The sequence below is a fragment of the Sciurus vulgaris genome, assembly GCF_902686455.1.
Source record: "Sciurus vulgaris genome assembly, chromosome: 17".
In the NCBI taxonomy this organism is placed as follows: Eukaryota; Metazoa; Chordata; class Mammalia; order Rodentia; family Sciuridae; genus Sciurus; species Sciurus vulgaris.
In genome coordinates, this window is record NC_136478.1 from 52,953,149 (window position 1) to 52,971,291 (window position 18,143).

Genomic DNA, 18,143 nt, shown 5'->3' on the forward strand with positions numbered 1-18,143 from the left:
GGCTAGAGCAGGCGGCTCCGCCTTTCTTAGGGCGAATGTGGCTTCGTCTTCGCCCAGATAGGAGGGTATATGGTGAGGCATAGAGCGGCAACTACAATAGCTAGCGTGACGGGCGCGGGGGCCAGTGCTTACTCCCAGCCCTTCCTTTTTCTCGGGGCGGGGCGTTATAGAAGAGGGAGTTCTGGTCTGGAGCTGGGGGAAGCTGTCTTTGTTCGCGTCGTAAGTGACTGGCAGGAGTTGTGGTAGGAGACACTGAGGGCGGAAGCATGGGGGAAGTTGGGCAGGAAGGAAGACCTGGCCACAATGGACGACCCTTTTTCCGGGTGGAAGTGACTTTTCCATGGCCGGAAGTGAGAGTAGTAAGGGCGGAACTTCAACGAGAAACCTAGGGGAAGGGCAAGAAAAGAAGAGGCCACTGCCTTCCCTCCTTCCACTATCAGTACTCGCGAGGGCAAGAGCTGGAAGCGTCACCCTTCTTAGGGCGGAAATTGCTTCAGCTCATCCGAGGTGACCAGAGTGGGACTGGAGGCGGCGGGGAGATAAGGGCAGGGACAAAGAGGCAGAGGCGGGACCTTCGGAGAAGTTAGGTCAGCCTCTTAGTGCTGCAATCATTGCTCAACCCTTAGGCTCACTTTGCCCCTTTTTCGTTCGTGCCTGCTGACTTGTGTAACTTTAGGCAGAGAGCTTGCCTCCCAACGCTACCCGCCCCGCCCTCGGGATTCGGTCTCAGCACTTTAATACCCCCAACCACCACCACTGAGATCCCCATCATTTGCCTACTTTAAGTGACTGCTCTGGCACGTGGTGCGTCACGTTAATTCTAGCAACAAATATTTTGAGTGCCTACTCTATGCCAGGTACAGGTAAACATTTGGACGTTTTTCTTGTGACTCGTCCTATAGTATTACATGCTTGATCTCACGTAATTTTCATGAGGCCCAATCACCAAAGAACATAAAGGATAACCCTTGTGGTTCAATTAAATTATGTTAGCTTGCTGCAAAAAAGAAACACATGTATGTAGCCATTTTCTTATATTCAAAAGACAATTTAAAACATCAACTTAGAAATATAAAAGTTTCCAACATTGAGGTACCATATGCAAAAAAGTCAATTATTTATAAAGCAATATCTTATACTAGTATCTATTAAAAAACAAATCTTGGGCCTGGGAGAGTACCTTGGTGGTAGAGTGCGTACCTAGCCTGGAGGAGGCTCTTTGTGGGTTTGACACCCAGCCTTGCAAAAAAAAGTTAAAATCAACTATACTTCTTGCATGATAAAATCATGCATTTAAATCTGAGTTTTACATTCAGGTAGAATGCAGTTGAAACCCATTTCTCACAGTTGTTAAAACATGAGAATATTTTTAGTATCTTGGCTTTTTTCCTCCCAGAAAAAAACATATATACTTAATTATGTATTTGTATGTATGCTTAACTGGAAACCTCCATTTACTTGGATAATTTGTTCACTTTTTGTACATTTCAAATACCAGTTCTAAGTCTTCTAAGCCTAATTCATTGAGGCCAATTCACGGAATCATTTTTATGGCTCTTTTTAAAAGAAAGATCTCCAAAGTTACTGCAGAGTACCATGCAAAACAAAGGAAGAGATGGAGTTAATGCAGGAATTTGGGAAGTGTGAAATTTAGGTAAAATTTATGCTAAGCAGAGTTTTGATGGATTTAGATAAAGTGGGCTCTGTTTGTTAGCATCTTGTCTGGTGGAGAAGCAGACCTATAGTGCTGATTCCCCGGAAATAAAGGGTTAGGATAAATGTGCGTTGTTGTCTCTAGGAATCCTTTCTCTGAAGTTCTCATCTGAGTTGGAAACCATGACTGCTTTTATGTATCAGAGTGATTTAGACCCTCCAGGTAAGGATGGGCTTCCCATTCTTCTTATTGCTGTGCTTTTCAAGAGCAGACTTTCTTATGGTCTGTGATTTTAGAGAACATGGCTTCTCAGCACTGTGTCCTTGGTGTTAATTTTTATACCTGTTCATTTTTACAGATACATAATTGCTTGGTGGTTATAAAGTAGGCAGTGAGACTTAGTTGAGTCACTTACACAGCCAGGCATGGTGAATAGGCCTCTAATCCCATCCCAGGAATCAGGAGGCTGTTAGGAGAATCCCAAGTTCGAGGCCAGCCTCAGCAGTTTAGTGAGGCTTAGCACTTTAGACCCTGCCTCAAAATTAAAAAATAAAAAGGGCTGGGGATTTGGTTCAGTGGTACAGTATTTGCTTAGCATGTATTAGGCCCTTAGTTTGATCCATAGCCCTTAAAAAAAAATAAATTTGAGGCTATGGTACATCTAGACAATGGAATATTATTACTAATAAAAATAAATCAGCTATCAAACCATGAAAAGATACAGAAAGCCAGGGGTGGTGGCACATGCCTGTAATCCCAGCAACTCGGGAGGCTGAGGCAAGAAGCTATTTAGCAAGCCAGCTTCAGCAACTAAGTGAGACCCTGTTTTGAAATAAAAAATAAGAAGAGCTGAGAATGTGGCTCAATGGTTAAGTGCCCCTGGGTTCAATAACCAGTGCACACCCGCCCCCAGGAAAAAAAAAAAAAAAAAAAAGACAAACTTTGACTATGTATGATTTAGCCAATCTGAAAATAGCACATGCTATATGATTTCACCTATATAGCATCCTGGAAAAAGGCAAAACTTCAGGGATGGTAATAAGATCAGTGGTTGCCAAGGTTTGCAGGGAATGACTAGATGTTTCTCAGAGGAGTTTTAGGGTAGTGAAATTATTCTCTTTGATATTATAATAATAAATATATGTTGTATGTTAGAACCCAAAGAATTCATACTACCAAATGTGAACCCTAATGTAAGGGCATTTTGTGAATGTTATGTTAATGTAGATTCATCAGTTGTAATAAATGTACCACTTTGGTGTAGGGTGCTGATAGAGGTGGAGACTGTGTGTGTGTGTGTGTGTGTGTGTAGAAAGAGTGGTGTATGTAAACACCACTTTGTTCCATTTTGCTGTGAACCCAAAACTGCTGTAAAAAATGAACTACATTAGAAGAATGACTTGAGGGCAGGAAGTTGTTTATATTATCATGGGGCAAGGAGTAGCACTGGAACACATTAATTTAGTAGGAAAAACAATTCCTAAGATATTGGAAACACCCTGTTAACCTATATATTCTGAAATCTCAAAGAGGTACTGAATACAGGCCCTGTCCTCTGGATTTTTTGTTTTTCATTTGTAGTGTTGGAGATGGAACCTAGGACCCGTTTGTACTAGGGGAGCACTCTAGCGTCGGATTACACCCCAACCTTAGGTGCTGTCCTCTGAATACTTATTCTGGGCATGGAGGAGACACAGATGGACGTAGGCATATTTTAAGATGGATCAGGTCTGTGAAATAGGGGCCAAGGGCCCCTAAGGAACACAAGGACTAACTATTGGGTTCAACAGAGATGAAAAGGGTAATCTTGCTTTGGGGAAGAGCTCAAGATTTTCATGAGAGTCTATGCGGGGCATGAGTTATAGGGCTGGATATATTTGAACATTTGTTATGAGTTGCAAAGCCAACTACACAAGGGGTCATGGGTACAGAATGAACCTACATGTTATGGTTTAGATGTGGTGTCCCCCAAAAGCTCACGTGTAAGCCAGTGCAAGATTTGGAGGAGAGATGTTTGGTTATAGCCTTAATCAGTGAATTAATCCCTAATGGGATTAACTGGTGTGGTTGGAGGAAGCAGTTCATTTGGGGCATGGCTATGGAATATATATTTTGTATCTGGAAAATGTAGTCTCTCTCTTCTTGATCACCATGTGAGTGGCTTCCTTCCTCTACATTCTTCTGTCATGATGTTCTGCCTCATCTCAAGCCTTGAGGAATGGAGCTGGCCTTCTATGGACTAAGACCTCTGAAACTGTGAGCCCCTAAATAAACCTTTCCTCCTTTTATAGTTGTTCTGGTCAGGTCCTTCAGTTACAGTAGCAAAAAAGCTGACTAAAACACTACATGAACCAGGAATGAGGGTCTGAGGGTAGCCTGGATAGGATAGGTGGCATGATATCATGTCTACCTTGGACTAGAAGTGTGGTCAGGAATGGACCAAGTTCAAGTAGGTCTGAAGCGAAGGGAACATGAATTCTCAAAGGGCAGAATTGAACTGTGCTCCTGAAATAAAACCTGGTTGGAGCCTGGCATGGTGGCCCATACACATAATCCCAGTTACCTGGGAGGCTGAGGTGGAAGGGTCACAAGTAGTGTTTGCCTAGTATGCCTGATGCCCTGGGTTCATTGCCAAGTACGGCAAAACAAAAATAGCTTGGCATGTGAATGCCTGTAACTCCAGCACCTGGGGAGGCAGAAGCTGGAGGACTGCAAGTTCCAGGCCAGCCTCTGTAATTTATCAAGACTCTCTCTCAAAGTAAAAGATGAAAAGGGCTGGAGATGTACCAAGTGCAGTGGTTCATGCCTGCAACTTGGCAAGACCTGTCTCAAAAAAAAAAAAAAAAAAATCTTAAACGAGCTGGGGACATAGCTAAGTGATAGCTCACCGTTGGATTCAGTTCTAATACTGCAAAATGAAAAAAAAAATGTGTATGGCTCTAGGAAAGAGTCTTGTGAGGAGAGAAAGGAGCAGGGATGGTGCTTCATATTTGAAACTACTGGTTATTTATCTATAGAGTGTTGAGAGAGTATGTAAGGGAAAAGACTTAGTATTCCACTGGGCCATAGTAACAACTTTCCCTACTCTGCAGTGGCAAGTGGGAAAGGGGGTTGTATAGGAAGCAGTGCTCACAGTTCACTGGCTGAAATCTCAGAGGGCTGATTTCCTCCATTGTGGGTAAAGAGTGCTGTACTCAGAGAGGTAACAATGTGGAAGCATGAACAATTCTTAAATCTGCCTGATTCTCAAGGTCGACCTCTGCAGGAGATCTGCCCCACTCCTCCAGGCACCACTGAGAGGTACTAATGATTGGGAAAAACATTAGCGCTGAAGGGGAGGTGGACTTCAGGGAAATAAGAGGTCCCCTTTCTCATGCCATCCTTTATCCTCAAATTATACATTCATTTCCTTTCCAACTGTGTGACCTTGGCACACTGGAGACCCTTGGTCTGCCCTGAGTAGCAGTCTTAGTTTAGTATAGTTGGAGTTACATGTTTCAGTGATTTCCTGCTATGTGATGATATGTGCTTGGTCATCTGTCACTGAGAAAGCATGGCACAGCAAGGCTTAGGCAGGTCTATTAAAGGGCAATCATATATCTAAGTTATAACTAGGGAGTAAAGGAAGATGTCAAGTGGACTTCAGTTCTTTTGATATCTTACAAGTTCTCCTGAGAAGTGTTGCAGTTTTCTTACTCTGTCATTTGTTAGGGAGCAGAAGCAGCCCACCTTCTTAAGGTCCCAAATAAAAAAGAACATACTATAATTGGATGTCATTACCACTGATAAATAAAAAGAGGGGTATGGGTAACATCAGGAAAAACAGTCAGTGATCAGGCATGTCCCTTGAAGCCTCTGTGTGCCCCTTCTAAGGGTGGAATGGATTGGGTCTCCAGGATTGCATATCTTTAGAATAGCTCATAGGTCTTCATGTTTGGAACAGCTCAAGGAGACTTGACAGCAGAGGACTAAGAAACAAATATAGGTAAGCTCTTATTACTTAATGATATCTTGAGTAGAAAACCAAGACATTTTTGAAAAACCTTGATTCACGTCTGTCTCCTGGAAATAAGACTCTGCTTTATAAAAATTATCTATTGGGGCTGGTGTTGTAGCTCAGTGGTAGAACACTTGCCTAGCACATGTGAGGTACTGGGTTCCATTCTCAGCACCATGTGAAAATAAATAAATAAAATAAGGGCATTCTGTCCATCTACAACTAAAAATATGTATGGATTAAAAATGTTTTAAAATTATTAATTGATTTGAGGCCTGGCAAGGAGAAGGAGTGCCTTGAGTGTTGCTTAGAGATTTTCCTTAAAATTTCAGGCATGGTCACTTTACTTCTTTAAGCCTCTTCCTTTTTTGTTTTTGTTTTTTTTGTGGTGCTGGGGATTGAACCCAGGGCCTTGTGCTTGCGAGGCAAGCACTCTACCAACTGAGCTATCTCCCCAGCCCTTCCTTTTTTTAATAAAATGGAAATTATCCACAGCTTATAGTTACTGTGAGGATATGTGTATCAAATGTAGTGGATACTTAATAAATGGTAATGATTGTCTCTAACCTTTTATGGTTTCTTCCAAACTTAGGAAAAACTCCTGATAAAGACTAACTTGGTGCTTCCTGTTTTGATTGGCCTCAGTTTCTCCATTTGGAAAATGTCATGTTAGTTTAGCATCAAACTGACATTCCACTGACCAAAGCTGGCCTTTAGATATGTTTCATTGGGCCCACATAAGATATGAAGAAGAAAAAGGTGCCAACATTAAAAAATTAACATGTTGAACATAAAAAACCTGTTTCCCAGTTTCTCAATTTCATTTGAAAAAATCAGAAGATGTGGCAACCTTGAGCCCATGTTTCTGCCTGGCAGCAATCCACTAGGGCCAAAAAAGTCTGCCCCTTTAGGTAAGGGGCAGTCTCAGTTTTCCAGCCATCACCTTCCCCTTTTAACTCATTTATATGATCTGCTTGGCCCTTAGGTATTTCATTTTGTGGCCCTCTGGATAGCAGAAAACTGTTGTATGGTCATAATAAGAAGTCCAAGTTTGTGCTTTATTTGTGGTAGTTTTTAGTGGTACTGGGGATAGATCCAGAGCCTCGGGCATGCAAGGCCCAGTCCTTGCCGTGGGTCTTAAATAACTGAAAGGTGAACTGAATAAGTCCTTTCTGTCAGTCAGGACAGATGAGGTTGGGCTATAGTAACAAATAATCCCCAAATCTCAGTACTTAAAACAACAAAGGTTTATTTTTTGCTTACTCACACAAACCTAGACATGTAATGAAAGTACTCTCCTGTTTTCATATGCATGGAGACAGACATGAGTGCATAGGTATATACAGAACATGAACTCACGCAGAAACGTATTTCGATACTGGTCAGCTTAAACCGTACAACTCTTTCTTGGATATCTGAAAAGATCCAAGGACGGGTATGAAAATATCCATCTTTGGACAAGGAAATGCCCACACTATAAAAGGAACTGAAAGCTAACAAAGCACCTGAAAGCTTAAAAAAGAGCCTGAAGCTTGTACTACATTAAATTCCATGCAAAAATCTGTAAGTAAAATACCAAATACGCAGTGCCTGTGGGCTATTGATTCCTTGCCCCAGTGAAGCAGCCTCCACCTCTGGGCTTCTAACTCAGAAGAGAGATGGACCCCAGACGCCCAATATGCAGAGAGACTGAGGGAGCTGGGCTGGGTCGGAGAGAGGGGCCGACAGGTTGGAATCCTCTTCCTCCAGCAGGAGCTGCAGGCAGGAAAAGGCCGGACCAGGTCATATCCCTTCCCTTTCCCAGCGACTCCCTCTGTTTACCCCATCTGATCCACCTCACCCTGTTTACCTGCTTACTGCACAGACTTCCTCATGCTGATTTCCTCATCTCCAATCTTGCTTTCTCTGGCCCCTCCGCTAAAGCCACCATAGTTTTCTTTCTCAAGCTCAGGCTCTCTGAATATTTCTTGCTTAGTTTAGAAACATTCCTTGGCCCCACTTTGTGCACAGTTGCTGGTGTAAACTCCTAAGTCCAGCATGCCAGATCTCCACAATCAGAAGCCTATCTAGCTGCATTTCTACCTGTTATAGCAATTCTTCTAAGCCAATCCACTATTGGACAGAGGGATTCTCAGCCTTCCCTCTCTGTCCCCTGAGTGTTTCTCATGTCTCAAGAGTTCCTGAGTTCCTATGGTCTCACCACTGAGCCTTGTGAAAGCATCCAGATTCCCCAACCACGATGGAAACTCCTGGAAGGCAATTATCACCTCCACCCAGGTCAGACCCTGGTTACGTCTTCATTTCCTCTTCAGACTTCAGCAAGCTGCTAGAGTCTTGAGAGAGCCTTGGGCTGGAGTCAGGAGACAGTCTTCCACACTATCTGGCTATATGCCCTTGGAAAAGTCCCCACCTCTAATTTTCCTTGACTCAGGACACTGGATATTTGCTGTTGAGCACAAAACTGGTAAATGTGATTCATGGAACAAGCCTCAACTAAAATCCCAGAGACCAGGCTGAAGAACTTGGGAGACTATATCTGAGGACATTCAACTTGTTAACTCCTTCCCTCATCTCTGTGATTGATCCCTGCTTGCTCTAGTGACCTCCATTTACTACCATCCTTAACGCATCCTCTCCTTTTAGGAAGCAGGTTACCTGGTGGGCCACAGGGGTGGAGCAGGGAGATCCAGGCAGGGTTGGGAGGGACAGAAGGGGTCAGGCGGGGAGCCTGGGATGAATCTTTCAGACCCACAAGGGCTTCAGCTGCTTCCCGCTGCAGCTGCCGCTCTGAGGGGGCAGATGTCCAGGCCAGGCGAGAGGCTCCGGGGGCCTGCAAAGGAAAGGGAAAGAAGCAGACTGGGAACCCCCATTTCTGCCCACCCTGCAGGTGTTCCTTTGTCCCTGGTTCCTTCACAGTTCTTTGCTTTTCCCTTCCCCAGACTCAACCTCCTCCCTGGGTCTTGGATGCCCCTTCTTTCCCAGGACCTGTGGCTGTAGCAGAAGAGAGTCTGGGGTGCCACAGGACTGGAGTATCAGAGTCGAGCATCTAGAAATAAGGAGAGATGCCAGGGCATATTAAACACACAAACAGACATGTACACATTCTGATCTGGGAATCTGAGAACCTGCTGGGCCACTGGACTTTGTGGGCTTGGGTAAATTCTGTTCACTGTCTGGGCCTCCTTTGTTTTCCATAAAATGAAAATCCCTGCCAGCTTTTCCTACCCAGGCTACTGTGAGGATTACAGGAAATCATTGGTGTCAGTTTTTTAAAAATGGACAAAATACATAGAAGGACTGAGATTATGTCCCTGTCCTACCAGAGTCTGGTTTCTCTCCCCCAGTTCCTCTATCCCACCTTCAAGAAGCTTTCTCTAATGGCCTCTGAGGCTCTTGTCATTGTGGCCCTCCATTTCAGCAGGCAATCCTAATTCATCTTATCTGTTTAAGAGGATTTAATAGCCTGGGCTAGGTGTATTACATATATTATTGTTAATTATTATGACAGCTGGAAAGTAATAGCATCTCTTATTTGACGATAGAAAAACAGACTCAGAGAGGTACAGATACTTATTCAAAGGTTCACAGCTAAGAAACAGTAGAACTAGGAGAGCTCTGCCTCACCAGTCTGAGACCTTTTTTTATCATCCCCTATGGTGTCTATCACAGAGTCAGGCTCAGAATAAATACACATTCTTCAGTCCCTACTCACGTGTGGGGCAGGCTAGGGGGCCCTTGGGGCTCTGCAGAAAGAGGAGCCGTCAGTACTGAGCGAGATCCTGGGAAGGTTGGGAGGGACCCATGAGTGGGCAGCCGGAGGGAGGTGCCGGGGTCAAAGCCTAAGGAGGGTAAGAAGATGCAGAGTGTATAGGGGTCAGACCTCTTCCCTTTCTGATAGTGGCAAATTGGCACACAAGTATCTGTTGAATGAATGTTGAACTATCTTCTTACCAGGGAAGGGATGTAGAGGGACAGCAGGTTCTTGGCACAGCAAGCGGCACACCACTGGAGGTGGCATGGAGAGGCCTGGAGGCAGCCAGTGCCCTGGACCCCAAGGGCCAGGAGGCACTGGAGTCCAGGGCAAAGGTAAGGCTTCTGGGGGACGGCTGAGCAGCAGAGGCCCACAGGAGTTCTCCTGCACAGGCAGAGAGCACAGGTTAGAGTTAGGTACAAGGTTGTAGAAGGAATGGTTGTATTCTGGGATGGTTGTAGGACTATGGAGGGACTTAAAAGTTCCACCCTCTCATTTTGTGCACAGAAGTGACTTGCCCATGATTACACAGTCAGATTGGGGCTAGAATCAAGTGTTGAGGACACAGAGGAAGGGGTCTCTGTAGGAGTTAGGGTGGGAGCCACTCTCTCAGGGCACAGGCTTTCCTTACCTTCCCAGGGGGTGTCAGTGCCAGTGGGACTGCCCCATGCGGACTCTGAGGCTGGGGTGCTATGTTCTCCTTTCCAGCTGTGAGGGACCAGAGAGCACGAGTGAGTCTTTTATCTTGACCTCTGTCTTATCCCAGCCCCATCTGATTTCATATGTCCCTCTGACCATGTTCTGCATCCCTCTATGTTCTACCTACAGATCTCACTGTACCCTCACAACATTTGATCACATTTTATAGTTGGGGTGACTTTGCCCAAGGTCAAATACCAATTCAGTGGCAGGACTCCTTTTCCCTCCTTTTGTGCTTTTCACACCCAAGATCCCTGTTCCATTCCCAGCCAGAGACACTCACAGGGGATCCCTGGTCGAGTGGCTCCCTTCTTGATACGGCTGGGAGCTTTGAGAGGGGCTGCTCCTCTCCTCATCAGTCCCTGAGCCAGATGCCTCTTTAGCTGTGCCTCTTGCTGCCTGCGCAAGGCAACCTGGGCAGCCATGACCCTCCGGCGCTCCCTAAAATTGGGGGGGGGAGGGTGCAAGTTAAAAGTCAGTCAGTCTTTAGAGGAAGCCCATCCTCTTCCCCTCACTGGACCTTATACTCACAGGATAAGGACGCACTTGTGACACTCGCAAGCCTGGAAGAGGCAGAGGCGCTTGTGGCCCTTAAGGTGGGCAGTGACACCATGGTTGCGGCAACGGGCACAGGTTGGAGAGCGACTGACAGCTCTTCTGGGGATAAGCTCTGTGCTCTGGGGAGCTCTGGTCTCACCTCCCAGGGCAGAGTCATCAGGGCAGTGGTGGGCAGCAGTTGTTTCATTGGGTTCCATGGATCTAGGGGCAGGAGAGGCAGGTAAGCATGGACATGTGGGTCCTCTACTAAGCAACCCTAACAACCCTCCTGCCTTGAAGAGGACACATCACGATTCTCTAGCCTGACCACTCTGGACCCAGGTTTCACCCTGACTTCACCTCATGACTTTTCTGATGGATCTTCCTTTCTAAGCCCCATCCCCTGGGTCCCTTTCTTAGGTATGCATTCAATGCAAACATCATTCTCTTGCTCACCTGCACACTCTTCCATGACAGATTTCAGTTTGGGGCATACATATGCCTTCCCAGGTCCCCCTCAATGATACCTGCACCCCCTTTTCCACAAACATCCCATTCCATCCAACAGTTTTTCCTGGCATCGTTTTCAACAATTGTCAGACTATGGCTTGCATCTGTCTAATCCCTAGAAATATTATGCCCCCCTCAAATCATAGTCCCACCATGCTCGCGATTCAGAAGTCAGTCTGCCCATCACACTCCTCCAGACTGATTCTGTTCTACATTATTCTAATGGGTTCCTTGCCTTTCTTTCATTCCTTTTCTTTTAGGGCAGTGCTGGGGAATTGAACTCTTGGCCTCATAAATGCCAGGCAAGCCCTCTCCTGTTAAGCCACATTCCCTGCCCCTTTCCCTACTTTAGTTATTTTAATTCACGTCTTCCTTCCCTGGGCAGTTCACTGAGTTCCAGCCATGCGTGAGTCCCTGATCAAAGCCAAAATTCTTCAAAGGACTGCATCAATTTCTCCACTGCATCTAGAAGGCGTCCAGGACTTCACGCAAACCTGTGGTCATGGCTGCACACAGTGCTTATGCCCCGTACCCACTTCTAACAGTCTCATGCATTCCCCACTCCTTATGCAACCATTTCTCTCGTGCACCCCTTCCAGCAGCCATCCCCCCAAACACTGGGCTTGTGGCTCCGCCCCGCTCCAGAGTCCCTGGGAGGGGGCTGGGCACCAGAACGCGCCCAGGGGCCCGCGGGGTGGGGGAAGGGAGAAGAGAGGCACGAGGAGCACGAGGGGAAGGGCGAGAGGGTGCCCGTGGGGAGATCCAGTGCCAAGTGAGAGGGAGCAGAAGGAACAGGAAGCGGGGGTAGTGTTCGCGCCCCGGTCCGTGGTTACCACAGCCTCGAGAGCAGAGTCAGACTCAGACAGGAGGAAGCCAAGGGAAAGGACGAGAAAGTGGCTAGAGGAACGGCTGCGCTCCCACTGGTTTTCCCGCCCCTTCTCACAAGGGCCAATGAGCTTCAAGCACCGCCTCCTGCTGCTCAGACCAGTGGCCAATGTGCTTCGAGATCCTTGCACTGAGGGCCCGCCCCTTCCCTCCTGCCCGCTTTTCCTCGCGCCAGACCATCAGGCTAGCCAATAGCGCGTCGAGTTGAGTCTCGTGCCCCTTGCCCTTCCCCCCTGTGGCTTGCCTTCTCAGATTGTTCTTCCTCTTTTGGAGAAGGTGACCAATGGGGCGTCGAATACTGCCTCTGGGTCGAGGTTGGCCCTGCCCCCCTCCAGGAACGGTAGGCCCGGCCCCGCCCCTAGGCGTTGACCAGACTGTGGGCGCATGCGCAACCTCATCCTTCTGGCCTGAGCTGCGGGCTTTGCCTTTGCTCCTGATCCTCTCTGCGTGAACTCCCTTGTTCTTTTCCACTTCTCCCAGTTTCTGACTGAATCTACGCTTTGCCTCTTATGCATTCCCCTACCCTGTGATTTCCCTGTTTCCTGCCAGGGTTTCACCTTAGGTTGAGCCCCTTTTGTTGTCTCTCTGTCCGACCCTCTGCTTGTTCCTCGTGCCGCTTTTTGGACCCATCTTTTCCTGGTTATTTATTCCCTGATAGTCTGGCCCCGTTTGCTTCCAGAGACTCGTCTGTACATTTTCTATGAAGCCCTCTGCCCTGTGTGCCTCTTAAGGATTTCAGCCCTTCGCAGGACTCCTCTTTAGTGGTGGCCTTCTCTGCGTTTCCCTGTAAGACCCATCTCACGCATTCCCTCCTCATCCTCTCTGTGTCATCCCCTTTTCTCTGTTCATCCCACCCAATCCTTCTCTTTCACGGTTTTGAGTGCCCCACGCCTCATTTTCCTGCGTTTTTGCTGTGCTGTCCCTGCTGGTCCTCTTGTCTCCCTGCAAGGTTCCAGTCCGCCAAGGTGCTTTCCTTTCTCTGTAGGCTTGTTTTTTCGTGGGGGTAGCATCCCCTCTGACCACTCCATCCTTTGTTTTTTCAGAATTTCACTTCAGGTCTGTTCTGGTTGTGTCCCCACTTGTGTTTGGATTGTTCTGTCGTTTTGCCTCCAGGGCTGGTGTGTGCCATTTTCTCTGATTGGAACAACACCTCTGTGTAATCCTTTGTTAGTCTTCGTTTCCCCTTCCCATGTCCCATCTTTTCTGTGGGCCTTAGCCTCTTTGCCACAGATTTCCGAGTCACAGGCTCTGTGTGTCAGTGGCATTCCAGGCTTGAAAAGGGTGACAGAAGTGACTTCCAGCTGGACTGCTGTGCAGGGGAACCATACTAGATAAAATTGAAAAGGTTGTTTGGGGTCATCTTGGGGGTGGTGGTGAGGTGGGGGAATGCTCAATGCCAGCTACACAGGTTAAACTCGATGCTCTAAATGGGGAAGGAAGAGGGAGAGAGAAACCAACATTTATAGAGTTCAGCATTTGCTGGTACTTTATATTAATAGTCTTAGTACTCTTAACAATGACCCTATGAGATATATTATTAATACACTATATTAATGAGAAAGCAGACTCAAGAGTTCAACAAGAAGTTCAAGATCATAGCTGGTAAGCGGCAGGATAAAGATTCCAATTTGGGTCTCTCTTTGAGTGCAAAGCCTATGAACTTTGTACCCTGTCCTACATTATTTTAGTTATTTCCACAAATCCCTATTCCCCTAATCTTCTATTCCCTAATGTTCCTATATGCAGGCATTCTTTAAGGTTCTTAACGTATATCTTTTGGCTTTTGTGTCCCAAGATTATTTTATTGCACTTTCAAGTTTATACACATGATATTGTTATTTACTACTTAAAATGATCCGTGCACATACACAAGTGTACATCTAATCACTTGCTTCTAACTGCTGTGATATTCTGTGGGGTGTATTCCTTGCATATTGTGCATACAGTTAGTCCCAGGGAGGGATGTGCCAATTGTCTGCTTACCCATCACAATGCTTGCATCCTCATAAACCCAAGGGTGGAAATTTTTGTTATATGTATCAAGGATATACCAGAAGTGGGTATTCATATATCTAATCTGACTAAATATTGTTGGACTTCCTTCTGCAGTGCTGTGTTGGACCTGAGACACTGATCAGAACTCTCAACTCCTCTGTTCCTCAGAATTCAGAAAAGGTCCCTATCCACCGTCCCCGCAACCATTCCATGACCAGCAGTGCACAAGGACCTCTTTATACCCACATTCCTGCCCAAACTTGTCTGTTTCCAGCTTCCTGATTATTGTCAGTCTAAGAGATGTACAGTTTTAGGAGGTTGCATTTCCCTGATTATTGCTGGGTGTGTTTCTTAGCCTTTATAGTTTGCTCATCTGAGGATTGCCTCTTCATGTACTTGGTTCATTTTCCTACAGGGTTGCTCTCTTTTTCTGGTTGCTTTTCAGGAGGTCCTTGGCTATTCCTGTTGGTTTCAGGCACTACATATATTCATCCTCCAGCCCCCCTTACTGGGGATTGAACCCAGAGTATGCTAGGCAAGTTCTGTATCACTGAGCTACATCCCCAGCCCTGCATTATGCATATCCTTATGCTAATTTTGGCATTTTCTATTATTTTAAAAGTTTATTCACTGCATCTAGGTTTTCAAATTTATCAATGTAGAGTTGTTAATGATACTTTTATTATTTATAAAACATCTGCTGTCACTTCCCATTTTTCATTCTTATTTTATTTGCATCTTTTCTCTTGAGCACATTTGCCAGATAATTATATTATTAATCTTTGCAAAGAATGAACATTAGTTTTTTTGGTAATAATGTGTGTTGTTGTTGTTTACTGTTTCATTGATTTCTGCCATCCTTTGTATTTCCATTCTTATTTTGGGAGCATGTGCTTCATTTTTCCTTATACAACTTCTTGAGTTAATTCATGAACATATTTTTCAGTATTTCTTGGTTTCCTGACAAATGTATTTAAAAATATAGGTTTACTTATAAATACTGCTTTAGTTGTATCCCAAGATTTGGTGTGTTGTTTAAAAAAAAAAGCAAAATCTCTTGATTGTGAAATGATTATTGGCTCACAGAAAGTTGCAAAAATAATACATGAAGTCCCTTGAACCCTTCCTGTAGTGTCCCCATGGGAGCATCATGTATAACTATAGTATATGATTAGGAAATTGATATTCGTACAATACTCTTAACTAGTCCACAGATGTTATTGAGTTTTCAGTGGATTTGGCATACACTCGTGAGTGTGGTGTACATTTATTATGATTCAGTCATAAATACTTTCTAGTTTCTTTATTGAACCAAGGGGTGTTTAGTAGTCTTGTAGATTGACTTCCACTCAGGAATTTTAAGCATCCCTTTGCTGTTCTGATCTCATTGTGTATGACTGGATAAAAGCCTGTGCAATAGTGGTCCTTCAGATCAGACCAAGGCTAGTGGGAGGACCTAGGTGGGAGAGTGAGAGCTGTGCTTTGAGAAGCTGACGTGGTGGGCATGGGTTAGGTTGGAGGGAGACCATGGAGATGGGGAGCCTGTGTCCCTGAAGCCCTCGAGTAACTGATGCAGTCAACTTTCTACTCCAGAAACAGTGACCCAGAGGTGGGTGAACAGAGAATTTAGGGACTGCCAAGAACTGAATTTGGAACCCACGCTGAAATTGGTTCCAGACTGACTTTTAGCATACGGGACCCAGACCCAGGACCATGGGACCCCAGCATTTGAGACCTGTGCAACTGCTCTGCCTCCTAGGGGCCATCTCTTCTCTACCTCGTATGTCTTGGGGGGCTGCATGCTATTAAGAGCTCAAAAGGTGGGAGGCTGGATTCATGTCACTTGGGGAAGGAGGGCTGGGTATCTCGGTCCAAGGCTGAATTCTTGGTTGGCAATTCAGGACCTGAGAAGGTGATGCTGGGCAGATGACTGAAAGTTCATTCTCTTTTTAGGGGCTGGTACTCTTTTGTGCTACCAATCAAGAGCCTCAATCTTCAGAGCTGTTACCTTCCATAACTGGAGGTGGCGTCTGATGAAGAGCATGGTGTGTAAGCTGAGAGAAGGCTGTGAGGAGACTCTAGTGCTCATTGAGTCAGGTGAAGTGGGGTGGGTTTAATAATAATCTTTTGCTCATTCTTCTACCCCTAGCTGCACTCCTGGCACTTAGGACTAGAGTTCCAGATATTCACATCCTTGTATATTTGGGAATATGTCAGGACATTGGCAAATACAGGGATGGTCCCAGCTATTTGTAGAGTGGGCTGATTAAGAGGGCAAAACGGAGGTGGGCAGATCTTGGAGGAGGGGAAAATATGGGGGAGAGGAAAGGATGGGATACAGGGAGGGGGAGGAGAGGGACTCCTGTAGGGAGAAGGTTGGAGGGATAGATGGAGACCTTAGCACATGAGCCTCATGTAGCTGTAGTGAGTGAACATGTGGAAGAGGCAAAGGTGGCAGTGGACAGAGAGGGCACAGGAAGCACAGGGCTGAGGGAGAAGGGTTGACTTCAGTCAAGTCCAATGACACTGATCAGAACTCTCTAATCCTCTGCTTTCCAGGGACCAAAAGGGGACTTCTGGGGTTTAAAGGCTGCAGTTCAAGCTTATCTTACCATCAGCAAGTCTCCTACCTTGTTGCACCTCCCGGAGTGTCCATTGCGTCCTATAGTCGAGTTTGCCGAACCTTTCTCTGCAATAACCTCACCAACTTGCAGCCTTTTGTGGAACTCAAGGCCAAATATCATAAGTCTACCTCAACTTCTTCACATACTTGCCCAACATGTGTGGGCGAGCATGATAAGGAATGTCTTCCAAATTTTGTCTCCACTGAGGCTTGTCCCTCTGTTGCCCCTAGCTGTTTCAGTTCCACCTTCAAATTTCAGGCAGGTGAGAGGAGAGGAACTTTGTTTATCAAATACTTGCTGTATGCCAGGGTCTGTTTAGGACTTCAAACCTCAAAGAGGCTGGTGGGATCTGGAGATGGGATTATGGGTATCAGGGACCAGTCACAAGAATTCCAAGGAGGAAGGGGTAAGGTGCCTGATGTGTAAATCTCTGGTGGAAGTAAGTGTCCTGGTTGGTGAGGGGCTTCTGGGAAATGACTCTCTTGAAAATGTCCCTGAGTCTTTCCTTTCTTCCTTATAGGGCTTCTCAATACAACCTTCCTCGTCTTGGGCTGTACTCGTAAATATCAGAGTCTTTTGTCAAATTTTCATCATATTGGAAGTATCAAAGTGACTGAGGTCCTCAACATCATTGAGAAGTCCCAGATTGTTGGTGCAGGGCCCTCTAGTCAAGATCCTTCTTGGGGCATTCTCTTAGGCCTCCTGCTTGTCTTCAGGTACTGACCATTCAGCTGGATGAAACACCCAGACCCCTTTGATTAACCGAATAAAGTTGTGGAGTTACCCTTGTGCTTTGTCCTGTGGTCTGTGAGAGTAAGGGTGTGTGGAAGGTGTGAGGAGGGCCAGCCATGTCCAGGGAATGGAGAGGTTGGCCTGATAAAATGGCAGTGTCTTGCCCAGTCAGGGAGAACAGTTTTCTGGAATGAAGGGAAAATAAGGACTTTTTTTGATGAAGAAGATTTTTGCTGTATTTAAAGAATAGCTAAAAGTCTAGGTGCAGTGGTTTATGCGTGTAATTCCAGTGACTCAGGAGGCCGAGGTAGGAGGATCTTTGAGGCCAGCCCGGGTGACTTAGTGAGACTCTGTCTCAAAATAAAAATAAAAAGGATTGAGGATGTAGCTCAGTGTAGAGAGCCCCTACCAGGTTCAATTCCTGGTAAAAAAAAAAAAAAAAAAAAAAAAAAAAATAGAAGGCTGAAAACTTCAGAAGGAAAAAGAACAAGAGAATGGGTAAAAATAGAAGTAAACAATATACTGTCCTTTATCCATGAGTTTCTTTAATCATATTGTACTATTGATGCAAAATCATAGTAATACCTAATATAGTGCTGAATACATGCAGAGGAAAAATTTTAAGAATTATATTGTTGAACATTTTCTCATTAATTTATGATAGCTTTATTGAGATATAACATACATGCCATAAAATCCACCTATTTTTAAGGGTCCGATTTTTAAGTGTCTGGTTTTTAGGTATCCATAGAATTGTAC

The 18,143-nt window shown here is 45.5% G+C and overlaps 2 protein-coding genes across 10 annotated transcripts; one reads left to right on the forward strand and one right to left on the reverse strand.

The window, feature by feature from the left end:
- Positions 1 to 35: 35 nt before the first annotated feature.
- On the forward strand, positions 36 to 17,526 carry LYPD4 (LY6/PLAUR domain containing 4; the record flags this gene model as incomplete). Of its 9 annotated transcripts, XM_079118452.1 has the most annotated exons (7): positions 56 to 507; positions 1,799 to 3,910; positions 5,598 to 5,639; positions 15,622 to 15,808; positions 15,982 to 16,125; positions 16,588 to 16,914; positions 17,173 to 17,523. In XM_079118452.1, the coding sequence occupies 4 exons, from the start codon at positions 15,742 to 15,744 to the stop codon at positions 17,373 to 17,375; spliced, it is 741 nt and encodes a 246-aa protein (XP_078974578.1). In that variant the 3' UTR covers positions 17,376 to 17,523. The 9 variants fall into 9 exon arrangements, with proteins under 9 accessions (XP_078974576.1, XP_078974583.1, XP_078974582.1 ...); XM_079118450.1 differs by lacking the exons at positions 5,598 to 5,639; positions 15,622 to 15,808 and having other exon boundaries at positions 36 to 72; positions 1,799 to 1,876; positions 17,173 to 17,526; XM_079118456.1 differs by lacking the exons at positions 5,598 to 5,639; positions 15,622 to 15,808 and having other exon boundaries at positions 54 to 242; positions 1,799 to 1,876; positions 17,173 to 17,524.
- On the reverse strand, positions 5,639 to 13,799 carry DMRTC2 (DMRT like family C2). Its single transcript, XM_079118460.1, has 8 exons — positions 10,633 to 13,799; positions 10,385 to 10,542; positions 10,034 to 10,110; positions 9,603 to 9,786; positions 9,364 to 9,490; positions 8,637 to 8,697; positions 8,307 to 8,481; positions 5,639 to 7,406 (listed from the first exon to the last, which is right to left on the reverse strand). The coding sequence occupies exons 1-8, from the start codon at positions 10,854 to 10,856 to the stop codon at positions 7,294 to 7,296; spliced, it is 1,119 nt and encodes a 372-aa protein (XP_078974586.1). The 5' UTR covers positions 10,857 to 13,799; the 3' UTR covers positions 5,639 to 7,293.
- Positions 17,527 to 18,143: the final 617 nt, after the last annotated feature.